General features: G+C 46.6%; 5 protein-coding genes across 5 annotated transcripts; 2 read left to right on the top strand and 3 right to left on the bottom strand.

The window, feature by feature from the left end:
- The first annotated feature begins 491 nt into the window (after positions 1-491).
- Positions 492-1,130, top strand: HD556DRAFT_1427852 (uncharacterized protein). Its single transcript, XM_041304671.1, has one exon. It carries the CDS (start codon positions 519-521, stop codon positions 723-725), a length of 207 nt encoding a protein of 68 aa, XP_041151899.1. The 5' UTR covers positions 492-518; the 3' UTR covers positions 726-1,130.
- A 1,995-nt stretch (positions 1,131-3,125) lies between these two features.
- On the bottom strand, positions 3,126-4,966 carry HD556DRAFT_1464210 (glycoside hydrolase superfamily; the record flags this gene model as incomplete). The annotated part of the gene is made up of 8 exons (XM_041308319.1): positions 3,126-3,436; positions 3,479-3,712; positions 3,871-4,022; positions 4,075-4,135; positions 4,271-4,315; positions 4,364-4,428; positions 4,597-4,765; positions 4,835-4,966. 8 exons carry the CDS (start codon positions 4,964-4,966, stop codon positions 3,317-3,319), a joined length of 978 nt encoding a protein of 325 aa, XP_041151898.1. The 3' UTR covers positions 3,126-3,316.
- A 968-nt stretch (positions 4,967-5,934) lies between these two features.
- HD556DRAFT_1540437 (uncharacterized protein) lies at positions 5,935-7,508 on the bottom strand (the record flags this gene model as incomplete). Its single annotated transcript, XM_041309743.1, has 6 exons — positions 7,241-7,508; positions 6,961-7,205; positions 6,390-6,576; positions 6,243-6,356; positions 6,073-6,109; positions 5,935-6,035 (listed from the first exon to the last, which is right to left on the bottom strand). Exons 1-6 carry the CDS (start codon positions 7,349-7,351, stop codon positions 5,935-5,937), a joined length of 795 nt encoding a protein of 264 aa, XP_041151897.1. The 5' UTR covers positions 7,352-7,508.
- Positions 7,509-8,489: 981 nt separating this feature from the next.
- HD556DRAFT_1315102 (uncharacterized protein) lies at positions 8,490-9,914 on the top strand (the record flags this gene model as incomplete). Its single annotated transcript, XM_041301079.1, has 6 exons — positions 8,490-8,856; positions 8,906-9,007; positions 9,055-9,104; positions 9,210-9,294; positions 9,350-9,388; positions 9,781-9,914. The coding sequence occupies 6 exons, from the start codon at positions 8,490-8,492 to the stop codon at positions 9,912-9,914; spliced, it is 777 nt and encodes a 258-aa protein (XP_041151896.1).
- Positions 9,915-10,921: 1,007 nt separating this feature from the next.
- Positions 10,922-13,480, bottom strand: HD556DRAFT_1464209 (uncharacterized protein; the record flags this gene model as incomplete). Its single annotated transcript, XM_041308318.1, has 6 exons — positions 10,922-12,169; positions 12,929-13,054; positions 13,153-13,193; positions 13,243-13,279; positions 13,334-13,378; positions 13,427-13,480. 6 exons carry the CDS (start codon positions 13,478-13,480, stop codon positions 10,922-10,924), a joined length of 1,551 nt encoding a protein of 516 aa, XP_041151895.1.
- Positions 13,481-14,006: the final 526 nt, after the last annotated feature.

The following is a 14,006-nucleotide window of genomic DNA, read 5'->3' as shown; positions in this document are numbered from 1 at the left end:
ATTTCCGGGTTTCTGGAGTGCCGAGTCCCGAAGCCCGAAGTCCCGAAACCCGGAGTTCAAAACTCGGGACTTAACATTTCATATGGGACATCTTTCAAAAATGTTTAAATCAACCTTTCATCTATCCATACACATTTTACCAACTCCCGAACCCCGAAATTGTGGACTGCCGGGTGTCGGGTTTCGGGGTTCGGGGGTCCCGGAGCTCGGAACTCGGAACTCGGAACTTGGGAAATTTGGGGAGATCAATAAAATATAATTTACAATCAAGTTGATTGACAAACACATTGACTTACCCGTGTTTGAAATATATTTTTGTTGTCTCACATACTGAGTTCCGAGTTCCGGGACCCCCGAACCCCGAAACCCGAGACCCGGCAGTCCACAATTTCGGGGTTCGGGGGTTGGTAAATCTCGGTTTGGGGTTTTGCACTGAAAATTTGACATTTATACATATCTAGGCTCACCCATATATGTACCCATCTATGTACAATTCCCCCACATCAGCCCACCCATCTATGTATTATCCCCCACGTCGGCCCACCCGTCTATGTAATACATCCTATGTTGGCCCACCCGTCTATATAATTATACCCCACCTCGGCCCACCTGTCTATGTAATAAATATTTTATCACACCCTCGGCCCACCCGTCTATTTGATATCCCTTTCGTCGGCCCACCCGTATATGTAATACTTTTTATGTCGGCCCACCTGTATATGTAATACACCCCGCGTCAGCCCACCCATCTATGTAATATTCCCCTACCTCGGCCCACCCATATATGTAATACACCCCCGTTGGCCCGCCCGTCTATATAACAATATTTGCCTTACATCTCTCTTCAGCCCAGCTGTCTATAATATCCTACTCTACATATTACCCTGATGGGCCCACCCATCTCCATGAATGATCATATTCCCCCGGCCCATCCGTCAACATCAAGGATATATATATCATTGGCATACATGGGCCCACCTGTCTCCATCAGAAATAATATGTGTCCCGGCCCATCTGTCATCATCGAGAATATACACAACATGGGCCCATAATCCGCTGGCCTGTCTCATACGGGATATTATGTAGGTCGGGTGGCCCGTATAATACGGAATTTGTCACTGAAGGGGCTCGATTTAAGGTCTTTCTTCAAATACAGGCGTGTGAATTGCCTATACATACGTGTCATGCGTCATTTTGTCGATCATCATGATTTCATCGAATCTTAGCTTGATCATGGGCCTGCCCTGACTGCGACGTCGATCTAGACCCTTCAAGGCAAGCTCATTTTGAAGCCATGCGCGACACAAGTTTACTACTTTTTGTGATCACACTCTAGGTATGCAATTGAATTTTTATGGCCATAGCAGGCCAGTATGACCTTCAAGCTTCAAGTTCAGCTATCTCAAGGCAGATGCGACGCAACTATATAGGTTTACTTGCACGCTTCAAGTAACGATCACGTACTGCAGCGCCGGGTGGGATGTCAGCAACATTGGACAACACAGCTCGTCTCACCTGCCCGGCGAATATCAGATCATCGCTTGTTCAAGTGGTGACCTGCGAGTATGGAACTTGAGTAGGTGACCAGATATAATAAAACTAACGAGACGGAGAAGGCATACCGTAAGTAAGACATGTGTTGTCTCCTGATGGGAAGATGTGAGGTGATGAGAATGTGGGATAGACAAGGTGCTCACCCGGAACACAGGTAAAGTGTTGTTTGTCTGTTGAAGTCAAGATGTAGGGTTGGTGGTGTGCAGTGCATCACTTCGAACATTGCGCTAACTTCCATTTCGCTGTGTGACCTCGCAGAGCCAAGGCATAAATTTCTCGACACAAGTCAGGTTTTCGTGAACGACAACTGTACACAACTTGGAAGCGACAGCGCAAACTGATCAACGCTAAGGACAATCCCAGAATTCGTCACTACTGCTAACTTCCTACTGCCTCATCATATGGCATGGATGTATCCCTCTATGTAGTTGTTGAATTTTATCAAGCGCGTATTGTGTTGTGTGATTACATGGCTGTTACAGACGCGGATATCAAAAGGTATACAGGAGGGAGGGAACCGTCGAGCACAGTGAGCGGTGGAGCTCAGGTGACGCACGTAATCGTGTTAGAAATCGTACTAATGACACATTCCTGGACGTGAAGATATTCCAAACTCAATTCTTATAGGAGGCTCGCGTAATATACGGCGCAGTAGCCCTTCTCAAAGATCTAAGATACCTGTTGACTTCAACCCAATTCGAACCATATGAGTGAACTTGGTCGACGAAAGGGAGCCAGGCGGAAATAACGCGAGCGATAGTTTCAGTTTGAGACACGGATAGGTCCAAAGCCAATGATCGTAGGGAGGTATGTTGTATTGGCTCAGCATCAGGATCGATGTCGATAGTTGCAAGATTGATTGGAACTCGTGGTGTATGCAATTCTGGACATAGACTGAGCGCTGTGAATAATCCACAGAGGGAGATTTCGGAAGGAGCATAGCTAGCTGAGTCACTGATTTCCAGAGCGCGGATGTGCGGCCAAGTAGACATGGCTTGCAAGAGCATGTCATTGTCCAGGTGGATGATGTGGAAATTATGAAATGTGAGCCTCAGGCTTCGGAGTTGCGTAAAGCAAAGGAAATGCGGAATTGGTGTCAAAGGCTCGCTGTTTGGGGGTACACGGTATTCCTCATCAAAAGAACAAATGGTGATTTCTTCTAGAGTCCGAGACGCTTTGCACTGGGACAGAGCATGAAAGAGTTGCTCGGCATCTTCTGGAGAGATATACCTGGCATTAAACTCGAACTCTTTCAGCGAGGGAAATTGCGAGTGTTGCATGACTGTGATGATGTCTTCAGGATCATAGAGATCTTGAAAGGAAAGGCTTGTGATGTTAAGGAATGATAGATTCACGATATCTTGTTTTGACAGCGAAGGAGGGTCATTACACCCTTGTTCAATGTCCAAATTGAGAAGGGTAGGGAGGTGGGAGAGATGCTTCCATGTTGCCCAGTCGAGCATTGGACAAGAAAGAGTTACAAGCCGTGTGCACCAATAAATCCTATCGGATAGCAGGGACATCTCATTTGCTGTACTGTCAACCTGGCGCCATTCGGGAGTGTAGATGAATAAATCCTCCAGAGCAATGCAACGTGTCACAAAGGATTGCAGACCCTCATCGACGCCCAATAGATGACATCGGTGCAGCATGTGAGGCAGAAAGAGGTTCAGATATGCGGTGGTAAGACTTAATGACTTCAGCCTCGGAAATATGCATGCCTCGGCGGGGATGACAGAGAGAAGGTGCGGATCATCAGATTTTATGTCCAATGTGCGTATGCGGGAGGAGTGACACAGAAATTGATGGGCCTCATGGGCAGATAATGGCTCGACACCTTTCGCCCAGGGTTGGTGCCACTATTATGTAGACGCTCGGTGAGCTGAAAAGAAACGAACAAAGTGTAATGAAGTCGTGTACTGACCCTTATACCACTATGGTATATCAGTGGATGTAACCTCGCTACACAGCCTAGCAGTGGTTCTAATCCATAGATTTTAGTCCACAGCAAATCCATCGCAGGCTCGTAGAAGATTTTGCATGTCCTTGCAAGCGCTGAAAGCAATTTCTGGGTCAATGGTGTTTCAGTATATGGTACATAGGCGAATATCTCTAGGAGGACTTCGTGAACAAGTAAAGCCTGATGCATCACTAGGCCCTGGGGCAGAGTTGGCAGGACTCAAAACTAAGTGTTATGTAACATTGCCTATGTGGGACCAATACTATTTTCAGAATTCCAGCCAAGATATCGATGTGAACTAGCTACTAGTGCATAGTATACACGTAAGTACTTCCACATCAAGAAACACTACTTACATGCAAACGAGGAAGTGCATCGGTGACGTTGAGTGCAGCTCCAATGGGCTGCTTCCCACTCCAGAAAATTTCTGCTGACGATGCAGCGCGTGGCCATGCGATCAAGTCGACATTTTGGGGACCAGACTGTTCACTCCATAGAATTTGCTCACCTGCAGATTGGTCAGAAAGGTTGATTTAACCTCGAGACTATATTGTGTTTACCTCCGACAACGAGTTCGTACTGCGCCTTGGTCAAGTTTGCCAACGAATAAAAGGTATATGCCTAACGGGACATTGTGAGATGCATGGCTATCCTCAACATTCATACTTACCTCGGACTAGCTTTTGAAGGGGTCAGCCATTTCTGTTCTCACAAGGAATGTCAGTTCAGATCAAGTATATTCGACAAGATGAAGACCAACCCAATTGGGTCGTCTCCCAGTCCCTCACCAGCACCATAATCCTAGGATAATAAGGACATTATATTCTATAAACGGACTCGTCAACTAACCAGGTAGAAGTGATTTGATGGTGCATGGATGATCCCGAAACCCCTTCTTGCCACTACTGCAGCATCTGCAGAAATCCTTTCAATAAAGTTGAATCAGCGATGTCAGATCGTGATATTATGATACTTACATCACAATAGTTTGGTTTGAGAGCGCAGTAGTCTAGTCTAGGACCATTTCTAAACGACCGTTTCCATTCAATACCATCATTCAAAGGAAGAAACACGCCACATACCTTCCCATACGACAGGCGTCTTTCCATGGACAATCAGTGCATCGCGAGTGGTCTGCGTGAACGTGTCAAGAGCACCGTTTAGCGTCATGCCGGTGCTGTTGAGCTGCTGCTGCGCTAGGTAGTCGTCGGCGTAAAGGTTTGCCAATTTCATTGCCCTGGTGCTGAAATACTATGAAGGAATGATCTTTACGACATCAGTAAGCAAGGAAGCAGCGAAGTTTATGACTTCTAGGAATACAAAACGAAGCTGGCCAGCAGGGGGCTTGTTGGCCAAGTTTATCCACGGGCTAGCGTCGAAGCTCGCAACGTATTCGGTACAAGTGGCCACAATAATAGCAGCGGGGAATACCATCAGCAAACAAAAGACCATGATAAAGGGAGACGTACTGCAGCAGCACACTGCACGATGTATTGGACATCATTCGCTGCGTAAACGTCTTGAGCAATGCACTATGCACTGTTGATGGTGAGCTCGGGATACTGCATAACTTCAAGTTCAAGTCAGATGATACCCTGGGACAGATAACCGATGTGAGTTGCCCATTTATAAGTCATACCGAATCAAAGGTTGCGGTCATTATCATTATTACGTGGTCCTGACTATTTGAGAACACAGGACTTGGTTCAAATGGTTGCACGAGAATAAAAAGTCAAGTCTGTATAGACAGACATGATGGTAAGCCAGACTCTAGAGATTAGTCGGGAGATGATGTATCAGGCTGAAAGAGGTAGAGTTGTCCTTTGATGTGTTCATCTACCTGCTGAGAGGACAGTCTACAATCCTTGATAGACCAGCAATTCAGAATAAAACTCCAATGGCTATCAATGATCGCGAGAAACCGGACGCCACGATTTTGTTCTGAGAGAAATTGTGACCACAACTTGTGCGCTCGCTTGAACTCGGAGTAGGGTGGTTTTCCCGTCAATACCTGGCTCAAGGGTGAGACTCGGCGTTGAATGAACATAATTTTGGGCAAACCTGGAAAAAATACACTCAAACGAATATACGTCGTATAATCGCTCAGAAAGCTCGAGAGTAGATTGTGTTTACCTCCGAGAACAAGTTTGCACTGCACCTCGGTCAAGTTTGCCAACGGATCAAAGGTACATGTCTAACGAAACATCGTGAGATGCATGATTATCCTCAACGTTCAACATTCGTACTTACCTCGAACCAGGTCTTGAAGGGGTCATACCAGCTAGTTCTGTTCTCCTAAGATATATCAGCTCATATCGAGTACATTCGACAAGCTGAAGACTAACCCGTCTCCCAGCCACTCATCAGTACCAGAATCCTGGGATGATAAGGAGATTGTATTCTGTAGAAGAACTTGGAAACTAACCAGTACCCGTCTCGAGCGTTGCAGTAGGAGACTCAATCATGATGTGTCCACCGTTACAAATGTAGCGTTCGTCATGGTGCTGAGGGCCCAGACTGTCTGGACCGTGGTGGTTAGTTCATACATTGGCGCTTACAGAAATGGTCATCCTGAATGTCCCCAGCAGTGATGAGCTGCGATATTGGGATGTTGATAAGATGTAGGATAGTGGCTCAGACGGCAAACATGAAGACATGAGCAAGCATAGGTTCGTGACTAGACCTTCAAGCGAAGAGAGATGTTGTGAACGTGGTGGCCGAGGCGTACGAAAATGTACCCAAACTCAAACTTTGGCATCGGCCCATGAGCTGCAGAAGACCGAATGCCAACATGCATAAGGGCGCTCCGCGAAGAACTCATGTGATTCATGAATCTCGAGATCTAAACTGGATTCGTCAGTCAAGACACGTTCACATATGCGCTATACTTATTTTGAGACACATTCAACGATGCTACGCGAGATTCTTGTCTCAGCTCGGAGTTAGTGGCATGCACATTGTGAACAGCGAGGATGAGGACCGTGGATTCGGCAATGACGACTTTGATGGATGCAATGATAAACAGAATGAAGGTGTTGGGAACGACGACGGTGAAGGGGAAGCTGCAGATGACGATTTCGATTATGTCTCTTTCCAATTCTGCCTGCTAAAACTTACAGCTATACCACGATTTTCAATTCTAGCGAGGTACTGCGCTGCAGCAGAAAAGAAGATAGAAACTCCCGCATGATCATTCGACGTCCTACTTAGGACATGAGGAAATAGCATTGTGATATGATATACATACAGGACAAGTGGTCTTCGCCGCGCCGAAGCAGTTGTGTCAGCGAAATTGTTTGCTTGTTTTTGTTTGTCAGTTAGTGGCGTTGTGTCTACATTAGTGCTGTGGGCAGAACTAACTCAAGGTAGTTCTGCCGGCAGAACTGGCAGAACCATGTTCTGCCAGCATGGCAGATGGCAGAATTTCATAGCGCTAGAGTACTAACTACATGAATGTAAGACCACTTGACAGCAACATAGAATCAATATTCCAAGTCCCATCTTCATTCGCATCATGATCTGCGACCATAATCTCATCATCTATCGTGGTAGGCACTAATCCCTCGTTGACATGCCGCAGTTCCACAAAGTCAAACACTCTCCCTTCCAACACTTCCTTCCTATCCACATCCCAGTTTGAGGCAAACTCCATCATTTTTTCCGTGTTACGAATATCTTCAAGACGAGAAAACTCAGCATCAATGTCATCGAGTGAGATCGATTCACTGCTTCGAGATTGTCGCCGGAGACTGCTGAAAGTGGAGGGACAAATGCGAAGTCGGTTTCGAGCTGCTTGGCAATGTCTGTATCAATGCCTGGAAGTTCAGTTGTGTGCATATGAGCGTGACGACGTCATGTTCAGTTTTAAAGTGCCTCAATCTATACTGTCGTACACTGAACCGACACACTAAACTATATAGCACATTCTCCCACGGTTCTACATGTGCGGGAGTTCTGCCACATTCTGCCTGGGAGGTTCTGCCATCTGCCTGGCAGTGCCAGTTCTGCCCTGCCACATGGCAGAATGGCAGAGTTCTGCCCACAACACTAGGACTCTACATGCACCATACCTAGTACTATTCAACATGTTCACATGTGACCATGGAGACGTTCACTGACTTTGGCGAACGTTCGGCGGCTGGCAGAACACTGGTTGACAGTGCGCCGCTGAGCCGCGCCTCTCAGGCTCAGCCTGAGAATCTTAATCAATTTGCCATATCTGGTGCGCGAAGTATTTTAATTCCTAGTTAATTTAATTAGGTGGTTTCGGCCATCCTTGTGCCACGGGGTGCCAAGCTTCAAGCTTCAATAGCCATAGCCCTGCCAATATTGACAATTATAGCTAAAGCAACTTTTGGTTCAGTCATCATAACGACCTCCTATCGCTGATGTCCATGATTTGATATACATCAAACAACCCACTTGTGATCCGTGATTCGGTTATCACCCTCCAAGACATATGCTGACCCCTACCTAGTTGTGTTAGGAATGTGTTTCGAGCTGCGGAAGTACTGCGCGCGTCCTATCTGTCTCTTGCGAATGACATGGATTATACAGGTCAGTAAAGTTCATGGCCATAATACGCATAATTGAAACGTTCTGTTCGAGCTACAACGTTACAAACCAGACTTGAAATCAATCATTCATTTTTGTGCATGATGGATTGGAACCCCCAGGCCAAGTGATTCGGAAGTGGCTATGTTTGCGGGTAGTGCTATTACTTAAGCCCACCGGGTAAAGTCAGCCGGGTTCAACGCAATAAGCGGAGGGTGGCACCGATGATTCACTGGGTTAACATTCTGTTGACCAACCAAAGTGCGGTATGCGAAAACTTGCCATGAGCCACAGGCCAGATTGCACCTGCCAGACGGGCCAGTGGAATGAACATAAAAAGCCGTTCAATTTTCCAACTGCTGCAAGTATTCTCCCCTCATTCGCACTCGCTCATACATTAGGCTGCATCATAAACAAAAACATGGATTCATGCACATCAACTCCACCTGACCAGTATTTAACACTCCAGTCAATTCTTGAGTGCATCCTCCGCCTTGACATGTTAGACCAGCGCATTGACATGTTAGAGCGCCGCCTTGACGTGTCAGACCATGGCATGCGTGAGGCAATGCAGGAGATTCGCAGCGTCAAGAATCTCATTTGCAATTGCCAGTCAGGTTTCACAATGGAGCATTCAGGTGGACATGATAGCACCGTCGACTCTCAAGCTGGAGTCAATGACCTTGATGCCATTACGTCGCTTGATGATAGCCAAATCATGCTACAGCCTGCAGCATTCCATGGAACATCGTCCGGGGTCATCAGATCGTTGTCAGGGGGTACAACAGGTAAGTTGCTTTATAAGCAGTCTTTCCTTCAAATGCTTACCGTGTACAGGCCCATTGCGCTACGGCGCTCGCAGTCCTCCTATCACAGTTAAGCATTCGGGTGGACGTGATGGCATCGTCGACTCCCAAGCTGGACTCAATAGCCTTAATGGTATTCCACCATCTATATCCTCGCACGACCCCTACCTCGTGCCACAGCCTGCACCCTCGTACAGGGTCACGGGATCGGTGCCATGAAGGTACAGAAGGTAAGTTGCTGTATATGCAAACTTTCTTTTAAACACTTACCGTATACAGGCTTATTGCTCAACGGCACCTGTGGTTTTGTTAACAATGATTATGTAACACATCAGCATAGTATATACTCTGAGGACTTCACGGCATCCTATGGTATGGATGCCACGGAATCGTCATCAGAGGGTGTGGGTGCTCGCTTCGGTGAATTTGCTATCATTCCTAGCTATTCGTTGAGAAGTTTACAATGTACCCCTAGATTTATCGCTCGATGTCGATGGCACGTCCGATCCCGTGTGTGAGTCCGCTGCCCAACAGCTTGGTTCTGTTGTGCAAACTGGCCGAACAAAAGTCAAAGTAGGACGCCCCAGAGTAAAATGCCCCTGGGACAAGTGTCCGAAATTCATCAGCAAGGATGGCCTCGGTCGTCACATTAACGAGGTGCATGAGAAGAAGATTGTGGCTATTTGTTCAAGATGCAAAAAGGATTTCACGTGCACGAATGTGAGGACGCACCATGCATGTCCTTTGTGAAGGTCCTAGATTATTATCTTGTATAACAAAGTCGCTAGATATTCGACGAAGTAGTTCCTTATTGAGCAAAATGCAATCTAGGGGATGTGATGTTTGCTTGATACGAGGCCGCCTTGATAGCCAAAATTCACCTTTGACTTCATTTGCTACTTCGAGGGAGGTGGAACTATCAATGGGTAGAGAAAGCCAATGTAGAGATCTCGAAAGTAACAGGCAAGGCAATGCATACCGTTGTTTGGAATGTCGAGTGTTTTCAGGGGAGTGCTACAATTGGAAATAAACCTAATTAGATACGAGGTGAAGGTAATGGAAAGGCAACTTACTGGGATGAATTAATGCGGAGTTAGGGACCGTTTGGCAACCGCTCGGTTTTGTTTTCATTTGAGACGGAAAAAAGGCGTCCAGAAATGTTGTCATGCTACAAGCAAATTCTGGATGGTGGGTCCTGGAATGCGCACGGGGGAAGAGCACCAAACAGCGTGTGGGTATTGCAGGGCAAGTGAGTGGTAGGAAATGGTTAGCGCCCCAGGAGTATGGGGGAGGGGTCAACGTTCAACGGTAGGAAATGTATTGATCATTGGTTGTATGTGATGATGATGATCCGTTTTCCAGGTGTGCATAGTATAGCCCTCCACCGTCCACGCAAATATGGAAATAGGCCTGTGGAGAAGGAGATGTATGGCTGCGCAAACAAGAAAAATCAGCAAAAACGTCGCAGCGTTGACGTGTTCGGGTGCCTAGATAAGATGTCCTATCGCCGGCATGTCCCAGGCCATGACTGTCATATGTCGACTATGTAGTACACCTCCACCCTTGGAGATATGTATATGATGCTTTGGAGGTCCAAAAGCCTAACCAGCAAGCGGAAACTCAGCGGCATTGATCCGCATCGCCTTGTCCATGCCTTTCGGGTTCATTTCGCTCATCGCATGTACAGATCGATCGGATGTCTTAGTGTCGATCTAGACATTTGAATGGATGTATCCTTCTACGTAGTTGTTGAATTCTATCAAGCATGTGTTGTGTTGTGCAGTCACATGGCTGTTACAGACACGGATATCAAAAGGTACACATGAGGAAGGGACCGTCGAGCACAGTGAACGGTGGAGCTCAGATGGCGCATGTAATCATGTTGGAAATCGCACTAATGACAGTGAACCGGTGGGTTGTTGGCGATTATGCAGAGATACTAGTACAGTAGTTTATAACAGTGACGACAATGATAACGAAAGAACGAAAGAACTCGAAGGTATGTAGCAACATTCCCGGACGTGAAGATATTCCGAACTCAATTATTCTAGGAGGCTCCCGCAACATACGGCGCAGTAGCCGTTCTCAAAGATCTAAGATACCTATTGACTTCAACCCAGCTCAAACCATATATGTTTGTAACTTGGTCGACACAAGGGAGCCAGGCGGAAATAATGCGAGCGATAGTTTCAGCATCTGTTGTTTGAGACTCGGATAAGTCTAAAGCCAATGATCGTAGGGAGGTATGTTGTATTGGCTCGGCATCAGGATCGATGTCGATAGTTGCAAGATTGATTGAAACTCGTAGTGTATGCAATTCTGGACATAGACGGAGCGCTGTGAATAATCCACGGAGGGAGACTTTGGAAGAAGAAGCATAGTCGCCTGAATCATTGATTTCCAGAGTGCGGATGTGCGGCCAAGTAGACATGGCTTGCAAGAGCATGTCATTATCCAGGTGGATGCAGGAATTATAAAATGTGAGCTCCAGGGTTCGGAGCTGCGTAAAGCAAAGGAAATGCGGAATTGGTGTCAAAGGCTCGCTGTTTGGGGTTACAAAGTATGTCTCCTTAAGAGAACAAAAGGTGATTTCTTCTAGAGTCTGACACGCTTTGCAGCGAGACAGAGCATGAAAGAGTTGCTCGGCATCTTCTGGAGAGATATATTTGGCTCTAAACTCGAACTCTTTCAGCGAGGGAAATTCCGAGTGTTGCATGACTGTGATGATATCTGCAACATAATAGATTTCTTGAAAGGAAAGACTTGTGATATTAAGGATTGATAGATCCACGATGTCTCGTTTTGACAGCGAAGGAGGGTCACGACATCCTTGCTCAATTCTCAATTTGAGAAGAGTAGGGAGGGAGGAGAGGTGCTTCCATGTTGCCCAGTCGAGCATTGGACAACAAAGAGTTACAAGCCGCGTGCACCAATGAATCCTATCGGATAGCAATGACATCTGATTTGCTATACTGTCAACCAGGAGCCATTCAGGAGTGTAGATGCATAAATGCTCCAGAGCAATGCAACGTGTCACAAAAGATTGCAGACCCTTGTCGACGTCCAATAGATGACATCGGTGCAGCATGTGAGGCAGAAAGAGGTCCAAATATACGGTGGTAAGACTTAATGACTTCAGCCCCGGAAATATGCATGCCTCGGCGGGGATGACAGAGAGAAGGTACGGATGTTCAGATTGTATCTTTAATTTGCGTATGCGGGAGGAGTGACGCAGAAATTGAGGGATCTCATGAGCAGATAATGGCTCGACACCTTTCGTCCAGGGTTTGTCCCACTATTATGTAGATGCTCGGTGAGCCGAAAAGAAACAAACAAAGCGTAATGAAGTCGTGCACTGACCCTTATACTACCATGATATATCAGTGGATGTAACCTCGCTACACAGCCTAGCAGTGCTTCCAACCCATGGATTTCAGTCCACAGCAAATCCATCGCAGGCTCGTGGAAGATTTTGCATGTCCTTGCAAGCGCTGCAAGCGATTTCGGGGTCGATGTTGTTTGAGTAGGTGATACATAGGTGAATATCTCTAGGAGGACTTCGGGAACAAGTAAAGCTCGATGCATCACTGGGGTACGGTAGGTCAGAACTCAAAACAAGGTTTTATGTAACATTGCCTACGTGGGACATTCCAGCCAAGATATCAATGTGAACTAGCTACATATAGTATACACGCGTAGCACGGATACAATTTATTGCCAAAAATGTGGATACTTCATGAATCATTGTTCAGTGCATCACTCGAACATTTCATCAACTTCTGGCGTGACTTCTCGCAGAGCAGAGGCATAAATTTCTTGACATATCATAAGTCAGGTGAACGAGAGCTGTACACATCTTGTAAGCAACGGCGCAGACTGATTAAAGCCAAGACCAATCGTGAAAAGATGGATCAAGTTCTAAATCAAGCGTATATATCGCATGCATCCAGTCGCAGCACACACAACTGCGGCTGGAGTGGGATGGCATTGATGCCACGTTGTACCATCCTGTACCTGACGTCCAAGTACTTCCACATCAAGAAACACTACTTACATGCAAACGAGGAAGTGCCTCGGTGACGTTGAGTGCAGCGCCAATGGGCTGCTTCCCACTCCAGAAAATTTCTGCTGATGATGCAGCGCGTGGCCACACGATTGGGTCAACATTTTGGGGACCAGACTATTCAATCCATAGAATTTTCTTGCCTGCAGATTGGTCAGAAAGGTTGATTTAACCTCGAGACTAGATTGTGTTCACCTCCGACAACGAGTTCGTACTGCGCCTCGGTCAAGTTTGCCAACGAATAAAAGGTATATGCCTAACGGGACATTGTGAGATGCGTGGCTATCCTCAACATTCATACTTACCTTGGACTAGCTTTTGAAGGGGTCGCACCAGCCATTTCTGTTCTCACAAGGAATGTCAGTTCAGATCGAGTGTATTCGACAAGATGAAGACCAACCCAATTGGGTCGTCTCCCAGTCCCTCACCAGCACCATAATCCTAGGATAATAAGGACATTATATTCTATAAACGGACTCGTCAACTAACCAGGTAGAAGTGATTTGATAGTGCTTGGACGATCCTGAAACCCCTTCTTGCCATACTGCAGCATCTGCAGAAGAAATCCAAAGCCATTCAATAAAGTTGAATCAGCGAAGTCAGATCATGATCTCACATCACAATAGTCTGGTTTGAGAGTGTGATATTCTAGTCGAGGGCCATTTGTGAACGACCGTTTCTATTCAATTTCAAAGGAAGAAACACGACACGTACCTTCCCATGTGACAGGCGTCTTTCCCTGGGCAATCAGTGCTGTAGATGGTCTGTGCGACCGTGTCGAGAGCACCGTTCAGCGTCATGCTAGTGCTGTTGAGCTACTGCTGCATGAGGTAGTCGTCGGCATGACAGTTCTTGTTAATTTCATCGCCCTGGTGCTGGAATAGTATGAAGGAGGGATCTTTACGACGTCAGTAAGCAAGGAAGCAGCGAAGTTCATGACCTCTGGAAATGCAAAATGAAGCTGGCCAGCAGGTGGCTCGTTGGCGAAGCTTGTCCACGGGCTAGCGTCGAAGCTCGCAACATATTCGGTGAAGTGGTCACAAGGATAGCAGTGTGGCCGCGCGTATCG

The sequence above is a fragment of the Suillus plorans genome (assembly GCF_016647745.1).
Source record: "Suillus plorans strain S12 chromosome Unknown HD556scaffold_149, whole genome shotgun sequence".
NCBI classification, from domain to species: domain Eukaryota; kingdom Fungi; phylum Basidiomycota; class Agaricomycetes; order Boletales; family Suillaceae; genus Suillus; species Suillus plorans.
Note: the sequence above shows the minus strand (reverse complement) of the source record. Positions and strands in the feature narration are given on the sequence as shown.